Source organism: Engystomops pustulosus, chromosome 2, assembly GCF_040894005.1.
Source record: "Engystomops pustulosus chromosome 2, aEngPut4.maternal, whole genome shotgun sequence".
In the NCBI taxonomy this organism is placed as follows: Eukaryota; Metazoa; Chordata; class Amphibia; order Anura; family Leptodactylidae; genus Engystomops; species Engystomops pustulosus.
The window spans coordinates 131,095,699-131,120,633 of record NC_092412.1 but is presented as its reverse complement, the minus strand read 5'-3'; the positions used below and the strand labels follow the sequence as shown (position 1 = coordinate 131,120,633).

At 32.5% G+C, this 24,935-nt stretch overlaps 1 protein-coding gene across 8 annotated transcripts in view; it reads right to left on the bottom strand.

Moving 5' to 3' along the window:
• Positions 1-20,920, bottom strand: part of TBX4 (T-box transcription factor 4) — a 125,028-nt gene extending 104,108 nt beyond the window's left edge. For 6 of the 8 annotated variants that reach the window (XM_072136438.1, XM_072136435.1, XM_072136442.1 and 3 more), the window contains exons 1-2: positions 10,924-11,247; positions 2,407-2,562 (exon numbers count right to left, since the gene is read on the bottom strand). In XM_072136438.1, the coding sequence (XP_071992539.1) occupies positions 2,407-2,559 (153 nt within the window). In that variant the 5' untranslated portion in view covers positions 2,560-2,562; positions 10,924-11,247. Of the gene's footprint in view, positions 1-2,406; positions 2,563-10,923; positions 11,248-13,670; positions 13,767-13,861; positions 14,115-20,883 lie in introns of those variants that run through there. The other 2 variants (XM_072136437.1, XM_072136436.1) reach the window with 2 other exon arrangements.
• Between the last annotated feature and the right edge of the window lie 4,015 nt (positions 20,921-24,935).

Genomic DNA, 24,935 nt, shown 5'->3' with positions numbered 1-24,935 from the left:
ACACCTACGTATATATTTTTAAAGGAAATTATAAACTCTTGTCTTTTAGGGATGCTGTACCATGATAGAATAATACAGATTTAATTTATTCTTTTTAATTATTTCACACAAATGTAGGCAGTAGGAATAGAATGTTGTTTTTGACAAGAAGATTTTCAAAACATCTTAAGTCTAATAAATACATTTTATTCTAAAACAATTTAGGTTGATTAGATTGTGAGTCACATTGGGGACAGGGACTGATCTGGCAAGCTCTGTGAAGCACTGCGTAATCTGTGTGCGCTAAAATAAAGAATTATTATTATTATTATTATTATTATTATTGTTCATTTACTTGGTTATTATTAAGATAAAAGTTAAATTGACCAAATCATATATGAATAACATATACGAAATGTATCATGTAGATAGAAAAGAAGCCATTAGACTCTGAAGAAGCCTGCAATGTGACGTTCTAAAGCCAAGCTTTGCCTACATATGGAGCCTATATGATTCCATTGAATCTGAATCAATTTATAACCATTTAATCTTGTCCAAGCAAGCATAAAGTACAATATTATCCAATATTCTCAAGAATACAAGCAAAGAAGAAATTTTACCAGAAGAAGGATCAGAATATACAGTCCATTACTCACATTGTACTTATCTCAGTAAATAACACAAGTGTCACCTCTTGCAACCTTGCTATCCACCTGAAAGTTTTCTGTGAATTGGTAGGTAATTATTTAAAAAGATGATTGTTTGAAACATAGTTCTTTTAACCCCTTACTGAAGTGTGACCTACTATTACGGCTGCCGCTGTATGGAGAGGACTCATGGGGCTTAGCCCTCTCCCTACAAGGTCGGTGTTTGCTTCATATTGCAGCAAACATCCTCTGGTAACATCTGCGGTCAGTGCTGGCACCAATCACAGGTGTTGACCATGTAAATGTCTACAGTAAAGCCTCTGGAGGCACTTGGGTGCCGCCATATTGGATTCAATCAATGCCCCCTGTGAATTCATTGCAGAACAGCAATTGGTTACTATGACAGCCTTGGGAAAAATAGCTGAGCCTGTCTCGTTTTAACCCATGTATAACAATGTGCGATTTGCACATTGTAATAGATGATTTATAAAATCCCCATATACTGCCATACTGTAGTATGACAGTATATTGTAGGATCAATCAGGCAACATAGGGTTACAGTACCCTAGGGTGTCTGAAAAATAGAAATAAATATAATAAAGGTAAAAAGAATGTAATTTAAAAAAACAAAAAAGTAAAATAACCCCCTTTCCCTAGAGCTGAACATAAATGTAAATAAACAGTAAAAATCATAAATATATTAGATATCACCTCGTCCCAAAATGTCCTTAATGGAAAATAGCAACTCAAAAAGTATTAGTGCCAGAAGATGGAAAAATTAAGATTTTTTTTTTTGTAAAGGAGATTTTAATTTTTGTAAATTTTTGAAAACATATTAAAACTATATAAATTCGGTATCCCCACCATCGTACCGACCAAAGAATAAAGGCGATGTGTAATTTTGGGGTTAAAGTGAAAGAAGTGAAATACAAGCCTAAAAGAAAATGGCGCAAAAGCATTTTTTCACCAATTTCACTGCATTTGGAATTTTTTTCCTGCTTCCCAGTACACAGCATGGAATATTTTTATGGAATTTGTTACACAGAAAACAAACCCTCACGCTGCTCTTTACAGGGAAAAATAAAAAAGTTGTAGATTTTTAAAGGTGGGGAGATTAAAAAGGAAACACAAAAACAAAAAAAGAGTCTAAGCATTAGAGGGTTTAGGTAAACAAGGAAGTGTATAAAGTAATTTGCTAAATACAGAAAATATCCATGGAGGGAACACTTTGGAATGGGGTGTAGGCACAAGAAACCACAGAATCAAGATGCTGAGACAAACAGTGAAGTACTGTAATACATATACAATATTTATAGCATATAATATATATAGCATATACAAATACATATTATATATATATATATATATATATATATATATATATATATATATATATATATACACGTATATATATATATATATATATATATATATATATATATATACCTAACTTTATTTTTTATTGAGAATGTACCAATCATTTTATTATTATATGTTTGATTATAATGTAGTATGTGTTTGCAGATTACTATTCTAAAATTTCTGCTAAACTCGAAACAAGAATGAATAAACCTCATGACCTCCTACAGACTGTCAAAGAAAATTGTTAGTTTATGTTTTGTCTTTGCTTTTTAAATGTTTTTACGTAAGCAAATGGCCCATTCTATTTGCTTTACATTTATCCAATAACTAATGAGTTAATGTATTTGTTTGATCCATACACCACTAATGTAGAGCAGTTTATTTTCCAGATTAGAGTAGAATAAGATTTGCTTTTTACCTGCTCAGGGTCCTGGCTCTGTGGGCTACTCAATGAGTTGCTCAGCCCTGCTACTCCCATTGCTGGTGATCCTGCTGCAGCCTCTACATGTCCAGCTGTCTGGGCTGTTGTAAAGCCGTCCTCTCCCTCAGGCAAGCTTTTCTCCTGGAGCATTTCCTTTTCAAACATAAAAAAATTGTGTTATTCTATAGCTTACACACTGCAAGATAAAAACAGAGGTGTAAAAAAGGTTTAAACTGAATTCAGTCCCAACAGGTTTATACCTTTATATAGGAAAGGCCAATATGAACTTGAACAAAACAGTTATAGGCAACTTAAAAGTGTCAGTGGACTCCAGGCAATGCCTTCAACACCCTCAAGAGCCATATAAGTGATTTTATGAGTGAAGCAAAACCAAACTGCTATTAAGACAGTGTAATAACAGATTAGACATGTAAAACACTAAACTAATCAATACATATAGTGGTGTTGCTGTTAATCAAACCTCTTCAACTAATAATACATTTAATTTTTAGTAATATTTTAAGAAACCATATTTAAATATAAGCCTATGAGAATGCAAACTTTTATCACTATTTTCTCATTCTGTCTATAAAAATACATTTTACACAACTGGTGTTGGAGTAAAAAAGTCTCTGGTTCATGGCACCAGTTAATTTCACAAACCAAGGACTCGAATCTATTCCCTTCCTAGAGGCAAAAAGGTAATTCCCTCCCAAATAAAGAACTAACAAAATATAAAGCAAGGTAGCAAGGTAGCATAGCAAGGTATCGGGAGGTACTGTGCGCAATTAAATGTGCAAAAAAAAACATATTGTCTATTGCAATATGCATATCCATGGCCTCCTTTCTGAAAACAACTTAATCAAAAATAATGCTAATGAGCCTGAAGGGCTCTGGTGGGTGTTTCCAGAGCCTGTCTGTGTTGCAGCTTCACAGGCTGTTGCACTGTATAGAAGCTATTCCCCCTCCTATTCCCCCTCCCACAGTGTAAGATTACACCAGGTAAAGGGAGGAGTGAAGTGTTGAGGGGACAGCGGGGAAGGAGAAACAGCGTTTGAGCCTGTGATTCTCCAGCATTGAGGGGGTTTGGTAACACCCCAAAGCCCTTCTGGCTCATTATCATAATTTTAAAGTTGATTCTAGAGGTAAAGAGGCCATAGATAACAAATATAAGAAGATTACCACTTTCACAGTGCCTGGATCTATGAGGAAATGTCCCTGGTTTATGATACTGGATTTTGATGGAAGATGTTCTTTAGGTGAATTATTTGCTATAGCTATGAATAAATGTGAGAGTATATATTAAGCATGAGTATTATGTCCAATCACTAAAATGAATATATGCAGCCACACACATGGATTCTAATGTACTATTGCATTGACCCATGTGATAGTTGTAAGTATAAATGATAAAAAACAAAATAATATTATGTGAACATAAAAGGGTTTATTTATCACATAGTAGTGCTCATATCATTCGTGCGTTACCAAGATAAGTAGTTATTTTAAGAACCTATGATTTTACCTACTCTGGAGAAGATTTTCTGCAGAATCTTAACATTATGCCATTATATACCTACCTTCAAAATGCTTTAAAACACAGTAGAGGAAATCAGAAAGACAAATACTTTATACAGGCGGTCCCCTACTTAAGGACACCTGACTTACAGACAACCCATAGTTACAGACAGACCCCTCTGACCTCTGGTGAAGTTTTCTGAATGCTTTGCCAAAGTCCCAGATTGCAATGATCAGCTGTAAGGTGTCTGTAATGAAGCTTTATTGATAATCATTGGTACCATTACAGCAAAAAATGTTTAAACTCCAATTGTAACTGGGGCCAAATTTTTTTTTTGTCTGGATTTACAATTATAAAATATACAGTTTCAACTTACATACAAATTCAACTTAAGAACAAACCTCTGGACCCTATCTTGTACGTAACCCGGGGATTGCCTGTTTTACATAATGATGGGATGTCATTGATGCTACTGTCCCATAATACATGAATAAAACATTCATCTATCCTTGTTCAGCCTTGTCCTCCTCGGCTGTCATCAGTCCCTATCTTGGGAAAAAAGGGTGTGGAGGAAGACCCACAAGTGAGGACAAAGCCAAAAGAGATACAGAAGAGGGCTACAGTAATAGAAGAGAAGGAAATATTCATGGGAATGGAGCTTATGATACTTTTAGGAAGTACCTGAGAAAACTTAAGTGAAGCTTGCACATGTGTAAAAAAAAAAGTTGAAGTAGAAGTTTTTGTTGGTTTGGGAATAGAAAATCTCTGATACATTGTCTTATCTTCTATACATTGTAATGAATGGCTATAATGATAAATGACACACTTGTGAAAACAAACACAAAACAAGTTATCGCCTATAGTTTAAGCTAAGAAACCATTATGTGTTTGGTTAAATAAACACTGTTTCTTAAAACTGTTGAGCCGCTCCAAATGAACTAACAATTTATCATTTTCATCATACTAATAATTTATACAAAGACCTCGCATTGGTAGCGTGTAATGTTCTAAGGCTACTGATTAATTACAGGACTACTATTTTTTATCCTGTAGTTTTAAGTTAGCATTTGTTTCAGAAGATGCCACAAATGTTCTTTATAATAAAGGGTTAAAAGCAAGACCGATCTGTTCTTATTGTAGATCAAAGTAGCAAACAAGTTCATGTCAATGTCAGATGCACTTTAACATCTTGAAGTTAAGAGCCTTATTAAACGGTCAAGTTTACACACGTAAATGAGATGTATCTTTAATCTTTATTTTATTTACATATTTCCAAGAAGTACTCGAGCCAATGGCCTGTAGTGTTAGAAAACAAGGATTGTGTGTCCTGCCAGTCTCACATGCAAGGGGTATTACCATGCTCGACATGTGGTGTATTTCTTCTTTTATGAGACAGCTCCAGATTTTTCTCCCTAGAACTTTTTCCTAGCTGGATTTTAGTCAAGACAGCCATAATTTCATTTTCATGTTATGAAAAAAAACTGTTTATGATTATTGGAAGTATGTTACACTTTTTTTTACACATTTTAAAGAGTGCATCCTTTAAACCATTATTGAAAAATTATAATGGTCAATTATATAAAATACACAGAAAATAATTACTATTTGTGCTATAATTGAGATATCAATGCTATTAAAAATGATGAAAAAATATTTTTAGGATGTTGCCACATTTTGGTGCATTGGTTTGAGGGGTTTTATAGGTAGAAGAAACTTTTTTAAAAATTCTAAACCAATGACAGCAATAGAATGAGGGCATTAGAGTGAAGTCATATGTACCCAATACTTGGGTTCACAGCTAGTTTTGACTATTTGACTATTGTTAACTTAAATAGATAAGGGGTACCTAAGTACTTATTAGGCAATGTATTGATGGATCAATACATATTTCTCTCTATATATATATATATTAAATAAATCTTTTAGGCCCAAATGGATTGATCACAAAAGGCAAATCAAACTTTTAGATTTTTTATTCATTAGCTGTTTATGATTATGCTTAGCTTTTTATCTTAGTTGTCACTCTTATGTATTTGTTTATTTCTTCATAGTTGTTTTACATATTTGTATTTAAAAAAAAAAACTTGATTTTTGTATCTCTGAGAGATCCTATGGAGTTTAATACCTTTGTTTTTTACCATACTGATTTCCAAGCACACCATAATATCATACAAATCATTCTGTCATTAGACCTATTTCTGTGCGTACTGTCTGTCTGTCGAAGCTAGTAGTATATGGCTGTGTGTAAATGAGTGTATGTGAGATAAAAGGAATCTACTAAGTTTGTCCAGATACTGGAAAACACTATAAAGATAAGTCATTGCAGCAGAGTCATCAGTCTGGACTTTTCTTGGGAATACAACTTTGAAGCTTAAAATTGTCTTTAATCCTATATAGAAGCAGAAACAATATGGAAAGGTCCGTTTAGTATTCTGGCATATTGCTTTATGGATAACCTAGAATTCAGATATTCTTAATTTTAGTCTGGCAGCTGCATATTTCAGTCAGGAGAGCAGATTCTTTACATATTCCATATAATTGGAGCAGCATGGATTTATATCACAATGATTTCCTGGGTGAAATGTCTCTTTTGGCATGAAAGAAACTATTTTATGTCTCAGAAGCAGACATTTAATGATAGTAGAAACAGCATCAAACTGCAATTTTAATGCATAGCACACATAAGCTGTATCAATAGCTGTACAATAGATATATTTTTTTAATCATTTAAACATTTCCAGAGAAAATTGGATTTTTTTATGAGCCACTGAAATATTGTGAAGTTTCCGTTTTTATTTCAGCTTTACAATATATTCATTCTTTTAAGAACTTGTTATTCTTATTTGTCCTAAATGAAATATAACATTCTATACATTCATATTTTCCTGAATCAAACATATCAGTAACTCTTTAAGATTCCGCAGAAGTGCATCACAAAAATTTTGTGATTATTAGTATTTCCAGATGTTTTTGTCAGCTGTTTTTTTTTACCATTTCAAAACTACAGTAATTAATATACTTAATGGAATGTTCATTTTTACAGATTATGCATTTCTCATGTTACATGTGTCATTTACAATTATTTTTTTCTTTTCAAAATAGCCAATTTCAAGTTAGAGTTTTAACTATTAAAATTTCTGATTTCATTTAATTATATAATTTAATTATAATAGCACAATTGAAGTTACATACTATCTTGCAGTTTGAAATACATTTCAGATCCAATTTAGCATTTTAAATGGGAAAGAGATGTTCCGATTGCAAATTTTATCTGCAAATCTACAGAAGGCATTATTGTTGTTTGTTACTATTAACTATTAATTGCATAATATTCTACTACAGCAAACTTTTTCCTAATTTTATTTTGTCATATTCTTATACAGTTGGAAAATGATTTATACTATATTCACACTAGTTGAGCAATAGTAGAGTTGGAGCTTTCATAGTAAATAACAATTGGTTTTTCATGGCATCCTTCATGAAGCACAGGTGTGTCAATCAAAATGACTGATCCACTTACACAGCCATTTGCTGAAGCAGCAATATCAACACGGCCTGTTATGGGCCCGCAAGGATTCAAGGAAATGGCCCTCTAATGTAGCCAAGAAACTTTGAAAAAACAAGTTTGACTTTTATTTGAGAGAGGTTATTCACAATTGCTGCTATTTACCATTGCACCACATAAAATTGTAGCTTAATGCCCTGGACGATATTACCACAGGGTCAATTTTGTTCAACTTAAAGGTCTTGATTGGCTAACCTAAATGACCTAGAAAACATTAACAATAAGGATGCCTTAATGCAAAATATTAATAAACTCTCTTCCATCTGATTATTATAATATATGATTGTTGAATATTCATTTTTGTTAGTACATTTATGGGCATTTCATATGGGTAAGTATAAGTTTTTAGGAATATAAGGAAGTATGAATATTGAATTAACTGGTGGAAGATTCTAATAGTCTTGATTTTCCATATTGATAGACAGCAAACACCAAAAACCTTTTGAAAAACATCAATAATGTATGTGCCCTATTTTATTTTTAGTTTTGAGCATGTAGAAATGTGATCAATTCAATAACCAGAAATAAACTAATCAGATCACTTAGGAAAATATTGCACTGATTTGGTAGACTTAAACCTATGGGTATTTTGAGATACTAGTATTAGATTTCTCACCAACATGCAGCTATGAAGATTGTATGCAGACAGATGCATTTGCCACAATCTCCTACCTACACACTTTTAAGTGTGTTGCATATATTTCATCAGAATAGTCACATCACAACTTAATTCAAGAAAATGTAGATTTAGCTAGAAAAAAAACTTAAAAAGGGAGTCACAAGCCTGCTTCTAGCATTAGCTTCACTGAACTATTGAAGTCTCACTGACGAAGTAGGGAGACATTGAAAAATAGAGTGTAATATGTGAGAGCTGTTAGTACAGATGTCTTATACAGTAAGTAATAGAGCACTTCTAAATTAATGCCTTGTGTAAGTGAGATGAATGAGGTTCCATCTGGAGAAAAACACCATTGTTTAAATATTGGACTAAACTGAAGACTGATCTTTTCTAATTGCACATTAAAGCACAGATCAAGTCCATTATACTGATTTTAACATTAAAGGTTTTAATCAACAGTAACATTTAGACAGCAACATTTAGAATTTTTGCATTTAGCGTTGTGCATAGTGACATTATGTTATTAATGCTATTATTGACCATTTGTGGTGTTTATTTTTATAAGAAAAAAAAACGAATTTTTGCTAATATTTTGTAAAATTATAAGTTAAATGTAATACCATGATAATAAACTAGTAATGAGCTGAATGATTCATTTGCAAGTGCATGCTCTGTTGAAATTATATTTTCTAAGTAGATCAATGTTCAATGATTAATAGTAAAAATTAATAATAATTAATAATAATTAAAAAATTTAAAAAAAATGTGTAAAAAATGGGGGGATTACAGGTGTCACTCATTAATTGGATTTTATGTGAAGTAATATGTGCTATAAATATTACATTCAGAGAGCACCGTGCCAATTGAAAATGTTTTGTCATAAAAATATTACATTTTTGTGTGTGTAAACAATTGTATGATGTTCAAAACCTTATAATACTATGTTTTCTTAATGCATGAACACAAAACATGCTATTATATCTGTATTGTAGAACTAGACATTATAAAATACATACATTACATTTAGCAATATGATTTTTCCATGTTACGATTTAATCTGACCAGAAATATAAGATTGAATATCTGTTTAAGTGTGCAAAGACTGGGATTAAAGAGACCCCTCTTAAACTTGGACAGAGAAAAAAACAATAAAGATAAGGTATGACAGCAACACTGTAGGACCTGTTGCTCATCAACCTGGACTTTTACTAGAAAAAAGCAGTTTTCATTCTTAAGCAGGCAGAAGGAGAGATGTGTGTGTCAGGCGTAGTGCAGCCAACATCTAGCAAAAGTCGCCACTAGAGATTCAATGTCATGTGATTTTTCAGGTGACTTGTACCACCTTTTTAGGGTTAAACGTTTTTTCCTTTTGCCTGACAACAAAATAAATATAGATTAAATAAAGAGAGTCTACGTCTGACGGCGACAAAGTTCTTTGAAACAAAGTGTTGTTTCCTGTTAAACTGAATTTCAGTTAAAAAGGTTGATTCAATAGTAAAATGAATTTTGCATCACTTGACACAATACAAACTATTGCTATTAAATTGGCATAGGCAGATAGGATCTGGTTAGGTCACCAAACCTTCTATAATCTTATTATAGCATAATATCTTGAGTTTTTTTCCCTTAGATCAGTCAATAACCTATATTTCAGTCTTTATTTATTATTAAATTATTTTTATAGCAAAGAACGATTTGTTATTATTTAAATGTCAATTTAAAAATAATATTAAATGTTTTCATCATGTATATAGCAGATGAACAAAATTAATTTATGTGTAATCATATATATATACGTATAACTAGTATATGTATAACAAGGATATAGTGATATATTTAGCATCAGACAAAAAAACCTTAAAATTCATGGTCGGTTAATACTTGGAATAATAGAAAAAGAACATACAAAATGAATTAAAAAGTGCAATAACTGAAATAAATTTTTTTTTTTTTTAGAATTTGGTTGCCTAAATGAAAAAAAAAATGTCACGGAAAGTGGAATATTTTGGAATCAAATGTCCAATTGTGCAATAGTAGAAACTAAATTTGACCAACAGACAAATTCTTATTCTAAATAATGTAACATTATGAATATGTTTAATGAATATAATGCATTTATCAATATAAACTGAAATCATAAGTTTGGAAATGATTATAGTGCATTAGAAACACAATATTTGCGCCTTTTATTCTGACTCTAATACTGTGACAAATGTATAATATTTGTAAGTTGTGCAGGCTTTTCTATAAAATATTCCTATAGAGTAAAACACTTGTAGGCCCGCGTCTACTGGAGAATCTGCTAGTAGTTCTGGAGCGGTGACTTCCAGGATAGCTAGGCCCAACTAGCAGCCATAGGACAAAGGTTTTGTAGTGAAAGGATGTGGCAGTGTAAGGAGGAGGAGAAGGGGGCAGGAGATTGAAAAGGAAACGCTGAACGTCTGTTGTACCTGCAGAAGGTAGCATAAGGATCTTTTAAGGTAGTGTTTACTCTGCTGTGATGGGCCTCTGAAACCGTTATCATGCCAGGGACTCTTAAAGACTTAAAGTTCAGATTGTTTGTTAGACAGCCATCGATTTAAATTCTACACTGTTTATACCTTACAGAAGATTACACAGAATTCTTTATTTGATTTTCCAGCACCCATTCTTCACAATAGACAAGTTATAATTTACTGAAAGCACATATCCCACAATGGCAGTGATGAATGATATTCAGCAGTATATGCTCTTATCTTTCTTATATATTCACAGACAAGCTTCACATGCAAAAGCAAAAAAGACAAACGTAAAAAGATGATGAACACTTACACTGGTTTTACAATGTCCAAACTATGACACTTCACTTATAGGTAAATCTCATCCAGATAAAGAGACGCAGCATGTCCTGAGACAAGTAGCTGGGAGTACAAGATCTTGGACTCTTTCTTGGTGCAGGAGAGAACCTGGGCCAAAGTCAGATTGGTTCTGAGCAGGACCGAGGATAACGCAGAAGGTATATGCTGAGAGATGAGGGTTTTGACAGAAGGTTTAGAAACAGCTGGTGGTACCGGTCAAAGGGCCCCAGACCAGTGAAAGCATCCTGATCACACACAGCAGAGAGGAGACATTCCCAGATCCCACAGAAACTTTTCCTTGATCTTCTCTAAAAAATGTTTCTCAGAGATAGAATTTTTGGCCTTCTTTCTCCCTCCCCTTTCAGTCTCCCCCCTCCTGCTGACGTTGCTGCTGTCAATCAGTCCTAGTAGAACTCTGCTCCAGCAATATTATGCACACAAAACTTAACTATTTTAGTCCTTCATATATTACTATGCTACTGCTTTATGAAAGCAGCTCATAACATAATTCCATTGACCATTTCAATTCATAACTTACACCTATACGTCTAAATTCCCCTGTGCTGAGGGAATAAAACAGTACATGCCACATGAATAACTTGTCTTAGAATTATATGGAACTTACAGACCTGAAGCCTTTGTATAAAAAAAAGAAACAATACGTCAATTGTTTAACTAATGAATAAATTGATTAAATCTTACTTCTGTACTACATGTAATTGTAATCCTATAGGTTTGAGCCTTGCTAAATATATATATAAGCATAACAAATATAAATAAGAATGACCATAAAAATATAAGTTTGTACATGCAAGTGGCTGTTGCATTTTTCAGTTAATCACATTTATATTTGTTAGCATGTTTGCTTCCTTAACACATATCTAGTTAAGACCATGTTCTCTCTAATTCTATATCTATTTATAAAGATGGTACAATAGTATGTACTTTGCTTTTACATAATTTGAAGATCATTTCAAATATAATAATATAGAATATAAATCTAAAGTTAAAATAATATTTAAACTCATGTTTGCCAGTGACTCTCACAAATTGGAATTTAACACTATATTGTAATAATTATTTAAAAAAATATATTATTAAATATAATGAAATAAGAAAAATGTGTGGGAGTGCCTCTGTTTCAGCATCGTTTCTCTTTCAGTTGGCGGGCAAACAAAGACATGCTGCCCATATGTGCGATCTGATTTGGACTATCATCATGTCAACATTATAAATATTGTACCAGTTTATAATCGTATGTGGGTGATATATGTATATATATATATATATATATATATATATATATATATATATATATGTATATATATATATATATATATATATATATATATATATATTTATTTATAATGTTTTGGACAAATCACAGCTTTTATATGCAGCATCGTAAATTGTGCATAAATTATAGTCAAACAGAACGTATTCTAACCAATAAACCCGTATGACGGACTACAATACATTTCTACTCAGAAAACATTGATATTTGGAATTAAGATATTATAATAAACCTATCTGCAAAAAGAAGGCATCTATGTCCAGCTTATTTTCACTGTCCAGTATTCCATTTCAAATAGAATAAAGGCAAATAATGAATTTTAAAATTAAAGTCAGGAATGTTTAAAATATGATTTTTGGGGGGAAAATATGTTTTTTTTTTGTAAAATATGAACAATGGCATGGCTTCAGAAAGTTGTTGGCTATATATCACTAAACAAAGCAAACTATTCATTTAGTGCCAGCGGCTATTAAAGAGCCAAGCATTGAGACAGTAATAAATAAATATTTTGGAAAGGCTGTACAATGTCAAACTAATGCATATTACTCCACTTCTAAGGCCCTGTTTGATGGTATAGTGTGTACCTTGTATTCAGCAGAAATTGTCACAGACACACGACAGCATGCAGCAATATTAGGACCATGTATTTGTGTACTACTGAGGTAGTACTTTCCCCTTCCATACCTTTTCTTGACTGCATTTGGAATAAATTACCTGTGTCTAAGCCAATGTCTGTTTGTGAAAAATCTTAGAGACTTCTGGTCTTTTGACAAACCGCTCCTATTACCACTTATATAGTGTTTCTGCTGTTATGTCATAATTATACCTCAGTGTGTTGTACACTTCTAGATATCTGCATTGAGCAATACCAAAAAGAATGGATAGACAAATAAACTATTAGCATGCATAGAAGTTGTAAATATATGAAAAAGAGAATAGATAGATAGGTCCTGTGCATATACAGTAAATAAAAGGGTAAAAGGAAGACCAATACTATAAATTAATAGACAAGATATACAGATATATATAAATAGATAGGTAGATAGATATGTTCGGTAAATGTATGTGGTTGCTGTAAAGTATTAAATAATTTCGTTTTCTTTTTCCTTATGAAAAAAATGTAAAATATAATAGAGTGATTTAAAATTATCTGCTAAACATTAAATATTGTCCAATATCAAAAAGTATATGAATATGATGATAAAGTATTATAAGAATTAGTACTATGTGGTATATGTTATCATCAGATGACCCTTTATTACCTACTTTGTCATTTGTGCTTTTAATGATTTAGCATAATAGCATTGTGAAGTGAATGTTCTATGAATAATTATATGAAATAAAGTATATTCTGATGAAACAAGCGCAGTTTATCTTCCTTCACTCCCTCTATCGCCACTTTAAATATATTCAAAATATACACTTACCAGTTAGATGAATGTTGATCCACTAAATGAGATGCACAAAGACCTTTATTTTTTCACAACCTCAGATTTGCAAAGGCAACCAATTCTCCAGCATACCTATAGTATAAGAAAGACAATGCTATAAAACTACTGGTTCTTTATGGGCAAGATTTTATCAGATTTTCTTGAAAGTAAATTTAAACCAAACTCACTCCCACAATCACGTGGTACAGAAATTGGGAACAGAAGCGGGATAAAGTATACTGGGGTCAACCTTTTAATGAACCATTTTCCCACTCTCAAAAAAATGGTCGTCAGAGAGATACAGAGATGTTTTCCTAAAAGCCTGAAGAAATTCTGTGGTCTGGTAAGAAAGGATTTTGATAATAGTTCTAGCTTTTTGTGTAATTAATAGGTATGATTCATTTGGTAGCATTAGCACAATATGGACAATGTCCAAATATTTACTTGTCCATGTTCTGCATGTAGAGGGCAATGCACACCCATGTTGTTAAACCATAAGGAATTTGATTCAATTAAGTAAATTAACTTCACAACAGTGTAGTCATCTACTGTGCAGGAGCCACCCCCTATTGCTTGCCTTACCATTGTAAGCATACTAATCATGTTCATAATCTTTAAATGTCTTGTCATGTTATAACTTCAAGATGGTTTCCATAATAATTCTTAATCAGTCTATGAAGTGGACACATTAATAAATAAGCCGCTCTTCAAAATCAAATGTCATGTTTATTTCTGGGAGGTGTTGCAGATCCATTAGACAAAGATCAAACATGGACATCCGTGAGAGCGATTGATTTAGTTCAGCTGCGGTTTGTGCCTTTTTTTATTTTCTACTTATGCTGGCTTTTGGCATTGAGCTCTCCATCCATAGATGACCTGCATTCACTCTTTACACGCCAATAATGCATGAAAATATTCATATCTTACAGAACTATAAAGCAATACCACTTCCTGAACCTGCTCTTATAACATTGAGATTTTACCATGAAATATTTCTTAAATCACTATGGCCTTAGAATGAACAGCATTTATCACAATTATATATTTGCTTTAGCTAAAAAATTAGAAAAAACTGAGATGAAGTGCATGTGCTTAAACAGTTATTGATGGCGTATTAAATTTTATTATTTTCAATTACTATTAATTTTCAGGATAATGGAAACAGAATTTATATTCTTCTATAATTAAAGTATTTTAAAGGTTTTCAGTCCCTACACATACTAATTTCATCTGAGAGCTAGGTAGTAGTCAAATCTCCACTGCTATTATCTCTTTATTGATGGACAGTGGTCTCTGTAAATAGATCCCTGTACTTCTCACTTTCAAGTAATTACAGCCAATTTCTTGTCAGTGGTAAGACCAAAAAACACTGCTATGAAGTGATTGCACATATATATAAGTCAAATCCACCTCAAATGGATAAATGGTTTAACCTACATGCCTCCAGTTTAGTAATAAAATGTTCATTGCTTATATAGCACCAACATATTCTACAGTGCTGTACAGATTATCACCATTCACAAAATTAATGTACAATATAAAGTCATATTCACATGTACTGTAGCACATCAAATAAAAGTTCTTGTACAGATAATTAATGAAAGCAGTGAAATATTAATAATACTATTTGTTTCTTGTGTATCTTTCTAAACAAATAGCACTTCATGTAAAATACCATTATTATGCCATATGTTCAGATTATATTAATCTATGAAGAGGGTCCAAGTAAAAGAAACATAGGGTTAAACAAGGGTTAAACCAATGACTACTCAAAAGGGTGAGAAGGACATTTCATAAACCCACCTAGACATAAGTGTGATGTGCCTCAGTGTCTGCACCCTTTAATAAGAGTTACCAAATGACTGGCGTTTTATGACCAAGGGATTTTCCTTATCTGAAATGTAGGTCAGGTTAAAAGCCAAGCTTTTAATGTACACTTAAGAATTTTGAACAAAATTTTAAAAACAGGGAAATGATCATAATTTATAAATTATGTAAAGGTTTTGGAGAAGAATTATCTTGATCAACTGACCAAATGTGGTTTTAATTTCATTAAAAATGCAAAAGCATTTAAAACATTAAAAGAGTAAAGAGTAAAAGAGTAAAAAGTATAGAATTATCTATATACCACATAGATCATGTACATTACCCATATATGTTCCCAGATTTTTCCTGAATACTTGGTATGACCAAAGAGTGGGACATTGCAGATGCAGAAATGCTGCACTGTGTAGGTATATAAATTTGACTCATAGTTCATCCAAACTATTTTTTTCTTTGCAGAACTGACTCTAAACTGATTCAAGCTAATATACTTTTTTTTTTTAGCAATTTCTAACCCAGACATAAGTAGGATCCATCAATTGATCTATTCTGATTAGTTGTTTTCATAACAACTGGCCTTTATGTTTTAGTTATAGAACTTTGACTTAAAAGCATAATTTTATGCTAGCATTTATAGTTACATTTTATTTTTATTGTCATTATTAGTGATGTGCAAGTACATACAGACTAGCATGGAAAATAATTAATGAGGGAAAGATGGTTAAATTGCGTAAAATTGATGGGCTTAATATGGTTTACAGGCTTCTATTTATAGTCTAAGTGTAACAATTGTATACATTAGTATTAATAAGCATAATATTTGCTGTCTACGGGTGTGTTTACTAGCATTTGGTACTAATCCAATAGCATAGCTCCCTTCAACATAATCATTTCACCTAATACTCCCTAATAAAATAGCCCCATACCTCCTGTGCATTTCACTTGATGTTCACCAATGAAGCTTCGAACTTCCTCATAGTAATAGGCAAAAAAGGATACATATGTTGTATGACAGACAAAATAATGACAAAACAGTAAAAGGAAATTAGTATGATATATTTTGATACAATGTCATTTGACTTGTTCCTTTATGACCAAGGCATATTTGATAGTGTATCCAATTAGTGTAGCCCCTTGCTCACAACAATGACATTGGCATTTAAGGAAAGCCAAATATTCAATCATAAATCCCATTGATAAGTCCTAGTTTCAAAATATTATTTTAGAATTATAATATTTTAATATTGCATATTAAATTTAGGATAAAAATGTGTATAAGTGTTTGTTAGATGTAAAGCAGTAAAAATTAATTACTTGAGTACCTAATTAATTCATTTGTTAATACGCTAAAGAATCACTTGACATTCTCCATTACTTAGCAATAGAATCTGTCACTTCATAGTAAACCTTGCAATGGAGTTTCATTTATGTTTTTTATACTTTATTTTAGTTCTTATTCAAAGTTCTAAGCCTTTGTTCAATAACTAGGTGCATCAGTTGAAATATAGAACTAGAAATGGTTTGATTCCTATAAATCAAACCATAAATAAGCCCCCACCAATAAGAATACTACTCCTATCTGTATCCTTCTCTCATTTCACACACACACACACACACACATATATATATATATATATATATATATATATATATATATATATATATATATATATATATATATGAAAATACACACACACATATAGTCAATATATGGTTGACTTTCAAACATTCAAATCTTTTGCTATCTGGCAATACAAAATTACCATTCTCATATACCCTAAAAGAATCCTTTACGTACTATAACAAGTTAAAAACACGTATGATATGTAAACAGACCGAGTGACTGCATACAAAAGCTGTCAACTCCCACCCCCCCTTTGAACTTTCCCTTTTAAATTCCTATATAAGGATTGAGAAATAAACTGAAAATCTACTTGATCCCAAAGCCAAAAATATTTTACTGCATCAATGTGCTCCTTACTACTGGTAATTACTACCGATTGCACATTATTTGTCATAAATGGAAGACAGAATGTTTACATACATGAAGAAAATGAATTTACAAGAACAATTCTGTTTAAATATTTAACATATCCCACAGGGTCAGTTGATTCTTCACTGTGATTATATTGAAGCTTTTATTTGTTTAACCTTGTCAGGACATAGAATATCACCTAGGTCAGTTTCAAAGCAGTGCAATGTATATAGTTTGCACCTAACAGAACTTTCCTCCTGGTTAGAAGCAAATCACAAATGAAACAATAATGTAAAATAGTGTGAGTCAGGACACAAGCATACACAGTAAAGTGTTGAAAAAATAAATGACATATTAAGAATTGAAAATCTGAAATTAAAAAGCGTTAGTGTCCACCTTTAACTGAAATCTGCAAAGAAACGTTGCAGCATATGATTTATTCAGTATATTTGATAAATTATGTATTTAATTGAAATCGTTTAACAGGATAGGTAATTATTTTTCAGTGAAGCCAAAAGTATAAAAGAAAAACAGGATTATATAAAGCATTGTTTTTTTACATTCTTCTTTCTCAAATTTAAAGGTAAATATTAAAGCACAATTGTTTTTTTAATGTTATTATTGATTAATAAAAGGTGAATTGATTTTAAACAGTAAATTGATGAAAATGTGTCTGGTAGATTGCTGAAAAGTGTTATGACCTGTGAGATCTATAATGTTTGTGAGGAGTTTTTTGGCGAGGAGGGGGGGTGGGGGTAACAAAGAAAAAAATCAGTGGATAAGGTATAGATGCCTAAAGGACTAGAGTGAAGACAGTGTGCAATGTATGGAATACTCCAGAGTGTGAAGAGATGATTTGTTTGTTTTTCAAGGGTTGTGAAGAATGAGTAAAGTAGATTGTCAGCGCTTTCAAGATGGAGTGTTAGGTACACTGAAAATGCATTGATCTGTTTTATCACTTTGGCAATGATTAGCTTAAGAAAGATCAGCAGAGGGAGTAATTGTTGTCTTTTACTGACATGCATTATTACTACCAAAAGTCTGTAGAATCCTAGTATTCTGACTTCCCTGAAAACATTGCATTTGCATCAAATATTATAGGTCTTCATTTACTCTCCCTATTAAAGATTAGGCGTTCAGTGTTCCTTATTTACCATTTTGTCAAATTTACATTGAATAAGATAATTTCTGAATATATTGGTATATGTTGTATATTTAAAACAAGTATCATACAAGTACTAATACAAGTCCACCATTTCAAAAATGTTTTTTTTAAACTTTAGTAGAAAAAGAGTTTTCAAAAAGAGTCTCGAAATTGAATGATTTGTGTGTGGTTAGTCAAATGACATTGGTTGTTAAATACATGTCTTGCAGATTTCTTCATATTGATACTGGGTATGGTTTGAGGTACAGCATAAGTCTAAGGACAGCCTTAAACCCCTTGTCAGCATCTGGTCACAAAACAGCAGTTAATATAATTTTAGATTTGCAGGATTTATCAGTGGTCTGGAAGTCCAGCATGGGTGGATAGCACTGGGCAAATCTAATTCCTTAATACAAAGACCTCAACAGCCTATTAGAGGCACTTGACTTCCATTTGGAAATGTTAACTTAATTTTGCCCATTTTCGGTAACTGACCTGGTATCCACATCAGAAAAAAATTCTTGGCAAAAGATCAGAGATTCATTAATTTTGTATTATGTATTTGTATATAAATTAATGAGTGAATTATGTGTATCATAAATAAAACAGACATGACTGTGCATGCAGTGAATTTTAATGTGCGTTTGAACTTTTGAGTGACTGAAATATTAAAGTTATTTCACAAACTTAGATAAAGAAAATGTGGTTAATATTTTTATAGTGAATAAAACATCAATAATTAAGGACAACATTTGTTTACAATTAAGATTATGAATTTTTATTTAGCTTTGATGGTTATTTCATCATATCACTACTCAGAGATCAACACGTTATACATTTACTAGGTGTTTTAGCTTAAAGAATGATTACACAGGGGCTTTTGGGGAGGGGGCAAAATGAATTCCTTTTATGGAACATTTCATAAGTTTTAAGGGGCTAATGGGGTCTAGTTAAAATATTTTTCCCACAAAGAAAAAATGACAAAAAGTAAAAAAAAAAAACTGAATGTATATTGCATAACATTAGGTTTTTAAAAATGTTGTACAAAAAGATATGCACAAAAGGCAATATGGTTTCAACCCAGCGTAAACGTAATCAAATAATTTTGAGGTACTTATTTTTCCATCACATAACATAAGAAATACATTTACATGTAATATTTTTTAAGCTTATATGTACAGTATATATAAGGTCTTGTTTTTTGGTAGAAAAATGCATTATATTGGGTGCCAACGATGTTGATTATGAAGCTGTACATAAGATATGTTCAGATTTCCTTTACTTATTTGTTTTGCATATTCGATTGTACTTTAAATTAACATCATAAAAAATAGTAAAAATAATGCTTTGATCCTGGTTGAACAATAAGGACTTATAATTACACCTAGATAAATTAGCAGGTTTTAAAGAATATGATGTATAAAAAAACAAAACTTTTTATGACACATTTAAGCAAGATAGTTTACATACAGAGAAATACAAACATATGTGGTGTTCGATAGCTCTTATTAGAAAGTTATTGCACTGGGTCACAGGGTCCAGCAACAGCTCATTACTGCTACTGAAACCAGCAAGTTTTATACAAGAGGGCACAAAAGTCAAGCAATGATACCTTGGATGGAGTATACATAGGGAAGAATAATAGGCGGAAGACCTAATCCACTAAAATAATAATTAGATCCAAGACCATGGTTTGTGTCATATTGAAATAATGGTCTGCAAAGAAGCACAATTTTTCTATAATACAATAATTTCATGGTCTGATAATTAATATGTAAGTATAATAGATCAAAAATAAATAGAAAGATAATCTAAGAATTTACAGTATTCCCATATTACAATTAAGGCTGGTTGCGAAGATTATGGAAGGTTGGCTAACCTTTTCTGCTTCATATATTGCATATTGAATAAGCAGCCATATAAGTATGCCTCAAAGGGATTTGTCCCCAGTGCTATTTTTTAAAAGAGACCCCAGATGTGCCCTATGAGCGCCTGTCCATTCTTTTTCCCTCAGCTACACTATATAAGTAGAAAGACATAGACCGATGGATTAAATTATAGTATAGATAAAATAAGATTAACTGTTGAAATAATATGTTGCTTGCAGTTTAAATCTAATGTCTTAATTTAATTTACAAATCTAATTTGGGGGATATTTATTATTAGACGAGTTCCTTGCGAAAGTTATATGTTTATCTTTGGATCTCCACTGCCCATCAGATTCATTAAAGTGGCTTAGGCCCTTCCATAAATATTTTTGCACTCACCTGTACTCTTAGACTTGTTGTCTGGGTTTTTTTTCTCTTTTTCAAAAGTCGGAGCACTTTTGCCAGCAGGAAACTGTAGCAACTATGATATTTTTTTAAAAAAATCACAAGCCATGAATCTGGCTTTGCACTGGACTGGACTGCACTAGCAGTAGTTTTATGTTTATGCTGGAAAAGTGAAGTGGCAGAAATAGCCCTGTGCGACTTTTTAGCAGCGAAAAATCACAAAAAAAACCTCAATGTGCTTTTTTTGAGACTTTTTTACAAAATAACAGCCCAGGAAAACCAATAATAAGTAACCTCCTGTCCCCCTGAGGTAGTGTCCAAAATGTCGCAACTTCTTATTTGGACACTACCTCAATAAAAACTGATTACCACAGTGATTTGAAAGGGCCCAGGTCTTCTTGTAGTTCTTATATTGAATTAAACATAAGCAATATTTAGTAATTATTAAAACATTTTTAATTTAACGACGTAGAGAGATTAGTATTGGAAGCAGCAAGAAGGTTATATCAACATTACATTGCATACGTCCAGCAACTTTAGCAAATCTAACAAACTACAGAATTTTAGTTTTAGTAATGTGTATATAGTTTTGGATAGGATTTTGCTTTTAGTTTATATAAGACTTCATGCAAACAAGATTTTTACAGAGTGCTATGGAATTATAAAGGCCAGTATCTCTTGGAGCACTTGCATGTCAATAACATGGACTATTGGCATGTGATCTACATACACAACAATGTCCCATATAGTCACCATATACCTATATGCATGATTTATCGACTCAACCTCAATATATCCGATTAAAACCTGTTCTCTAGGTTGGCAAGTCAACAATTCTAGCCACTGAACCCGCACATAAGTCATCAAAGAAAAAGGGTTGAAAGATCCAGCTACATAAAAACAGCTTGCCCCTTTATTGATCTATTTGTAAATACAGAGAACACATCAAGTGAAAAGCAGATGCCATGGCCATGAGTAAGGGTGTCTAGTACACCAGAAACGCGTCAGATTCTTACTTGATGTTTCCTCTGTATTTACAAATGGATCAATAAAGGAGCAAGCTCTTTGTATGGAGCTGAATGTTTGATGCAATATTGGGTTCTGCTGGAGGACTTTACATCCGTGCTGAAGACAAAACAGCAAATGGCCAATTGGATGAGCTGGAAAGACATTTTCTTTGGTGACTGCATATAAGCCATGGCTACATAGTTTTTGGTACAGTTGTTAATATATTTTAGGCCATATAGGTAGGAGAATCTAAATTAGGAAAATAAAGAAGTTACAACACTAAAATAAGGAAGGGAACATTATAAAAAAAAACCTACTAACCGGTGGCCCAGTGTTTGTTTAACAGCTTAGAGCATTGACATCCATGTCTTCCTTCATGTCTGCTGCAGCCAATAACCAACATTCATTATGTATAGTTTAAGGCCAGTTAATGGCTGCAGTGGACCCAGAAACTGGGATGTTGTTCTTGTAACCATATATAAAAAAAAGACTGATTTTGGCTACTTAAGTGGTCACCTTAGATGATGAATCAATTGCTAGTAGCAAACCTGTATACTGGATGCAGAACAATTAATGTGTGATGTATTATTATATTACACTATTAATTCATATTTTACAGTTGTCATAAATTATGCAATTATTTCTTTATATGCATACAGTTGCACTTCTAACAGCCTTGTTTTTTTCTACAGGTTTAAATGAAAATGTAGTTGTGTCACACAAGAAGCTTTCTGCAGATTATGCATTATATTCAGGGCACTCGACCAGTCAATACATGTTTAACAAGCAAGTCAACTTCTGCTATGCCTCCAAAATACTGAATGGAGTGGTCTCCAGTTACAAAATAGCACTGTGCTCCTAGGGTGCATTAATGCTCTTCATAAAACAATTCAGCCTCACTTCATTACATGGTAATGCTATTCTTTGTAAGCATCACGGTCAGTAGAGCAGGTACTCAACAAGAACGGGTCAGGAAATGGCAGAGAGGCCAACTATGGAACAAGGGCCCACACTGAGCAGCTAGGCACATTGATAGTCTCTATAAGGAAACACAACTAATGTGATAATGAGAACAACAGAGTTATAGTGCATGAGAGACAAGAAGCATTCATTGACGTCATTGTTGCCTATACACATGGATGTCTGATGAGATTCATTTGCACATAACAACATGAAATGGAGAGTCTGGCAAAACAGTGTCTGAAAGTACAATTTGTTGAGGTTTTGTAAAAGCTGTGAAATCATATATCACTCGTTCCTTGTTGCAATAAATGTATGAGTTATTTGTGTTACCTTTTTCTTGTATTTATTAGTATTACACTGTATGGAACAATGTTTAAGGGGGGAAAAGTACACATGCCATAGCTAAATATAAGACAATCTAAAAAAATATCATAAGCTTCTAATACACTAGATTACAAAGAAAGGAATTCTAGGAGAATAACCATAGCTTTCATTTACTGGAAGGTGAAACCAAATTTCTGGCCACTTGTGTCCTTAAAATACATGAAGGAACAAATTTTCACTCTCAAGACTGATGACGTTCCAAGGTATTCCATGCAAAAGAGCTGATGTTTATATTGTGTAATTACAATGAAATAAAAGTAGTCTTTTTTTATGCAGTGTTTAATAGTAAAGTGGAATGAGTAAAAGAGAAGTACCATCCTCCCCTCATACCCGCATCCAACAACCTAAATTCTGAAAATTTTGTTAAAAACAATAAAATCTTTTGGATTATTTTTGTTATAGTGTTAGGATATTTGTAAGTTTTCCTTCTAAAGAGACAATTTATGAAAAGAAATCTACCATTTGTTTTTATGCATTGTGACCCAAACATACCTTGAGAATGCTGTAGCTACACTGATGCATTAACATATCTTGTTTAATCCCTGAGCTGAGTGGTTTTGCTCAAAAAACAATATTAAAATTAAAGGGGTATTCCCATCTGGACATTTACATTTAATTGAATTCATTTGCCATATATAAACATTTCTTCAATTGGATGTTATTAAAAAAAACGTTCCTGTGTGAAGATAATTTCTCATAAATGCAGCCAAGTTGTCCCTTAGAAACGAGATGACTTCCTCGGATACGACCACATCACATTTTGGCAACAGTGGCCATACATGCGGTATTGACCCCTGCCTGACCACCTGGATTCACCAATCATTACCACAGGGCGGCTGTGGGACCTGCAGTAACTCCCGGGCATTTCATATACAAACACAGTTTGTTTCTTTGTGCAAAGCTACCAGCAGAGGTGGCCGTATCCACTGAGTCCGTCATGTTTCTAAGGGACCATATAACTGCATTTATGAGAAATTATCTTCAGACAGGTACATTTTTTTTAATAACATCTAATTGCAGAAATGTATATACATGCCAGATTAATTAAATTGGATGTGAATGCTGTGGCGAGAATACCCCTTTAAGGACCTTGGGAAAGCTGGGTGCTGCTGGCTGCCATACATAAACACATTACACAAAGCTTCCTCAACTATCCAGACAGGACTAATCAACCTGATTCATAAACAGCAGCTGGGGGATGGTGCAGTGATTAATTACTTCTGCCTGTCAGGGACAATACAGTGATGATGTTTTCTTGGCTTATGCTGGACAGGTCAAGGCTGATGCAGTGCATAATTAGGGTGAGGAGAGCAGCCACAGGATTCTCATTTTCATAATAGTTTTTTTCAGCAAAACCAGTCAGTTCAGGGATCAAACAAGATATGTTTCTGCATCAGTGTAGCAACAGCATTCCCAAGGTATGTTTGGTTCATAATGCATAAAAACAAATGGTATGTTTCCTTTAAGCATGCACTAAATGTAATAATGTTTTTAAGAAACATAAGATCATTTTTCTAAAAAAATTTTTAGCTTCAATATAGCTTACCTTTTATAAATATGAAAATAAAGAGATCTATGATACACTTGCATTTGACTGTTTGTATAATGGAACCTAATTTTGTTATGGATATGTTTCATGATCTTTTTCAGTAAATTTTGATGCTAATTCTAAATAAAAATATATATTTTTA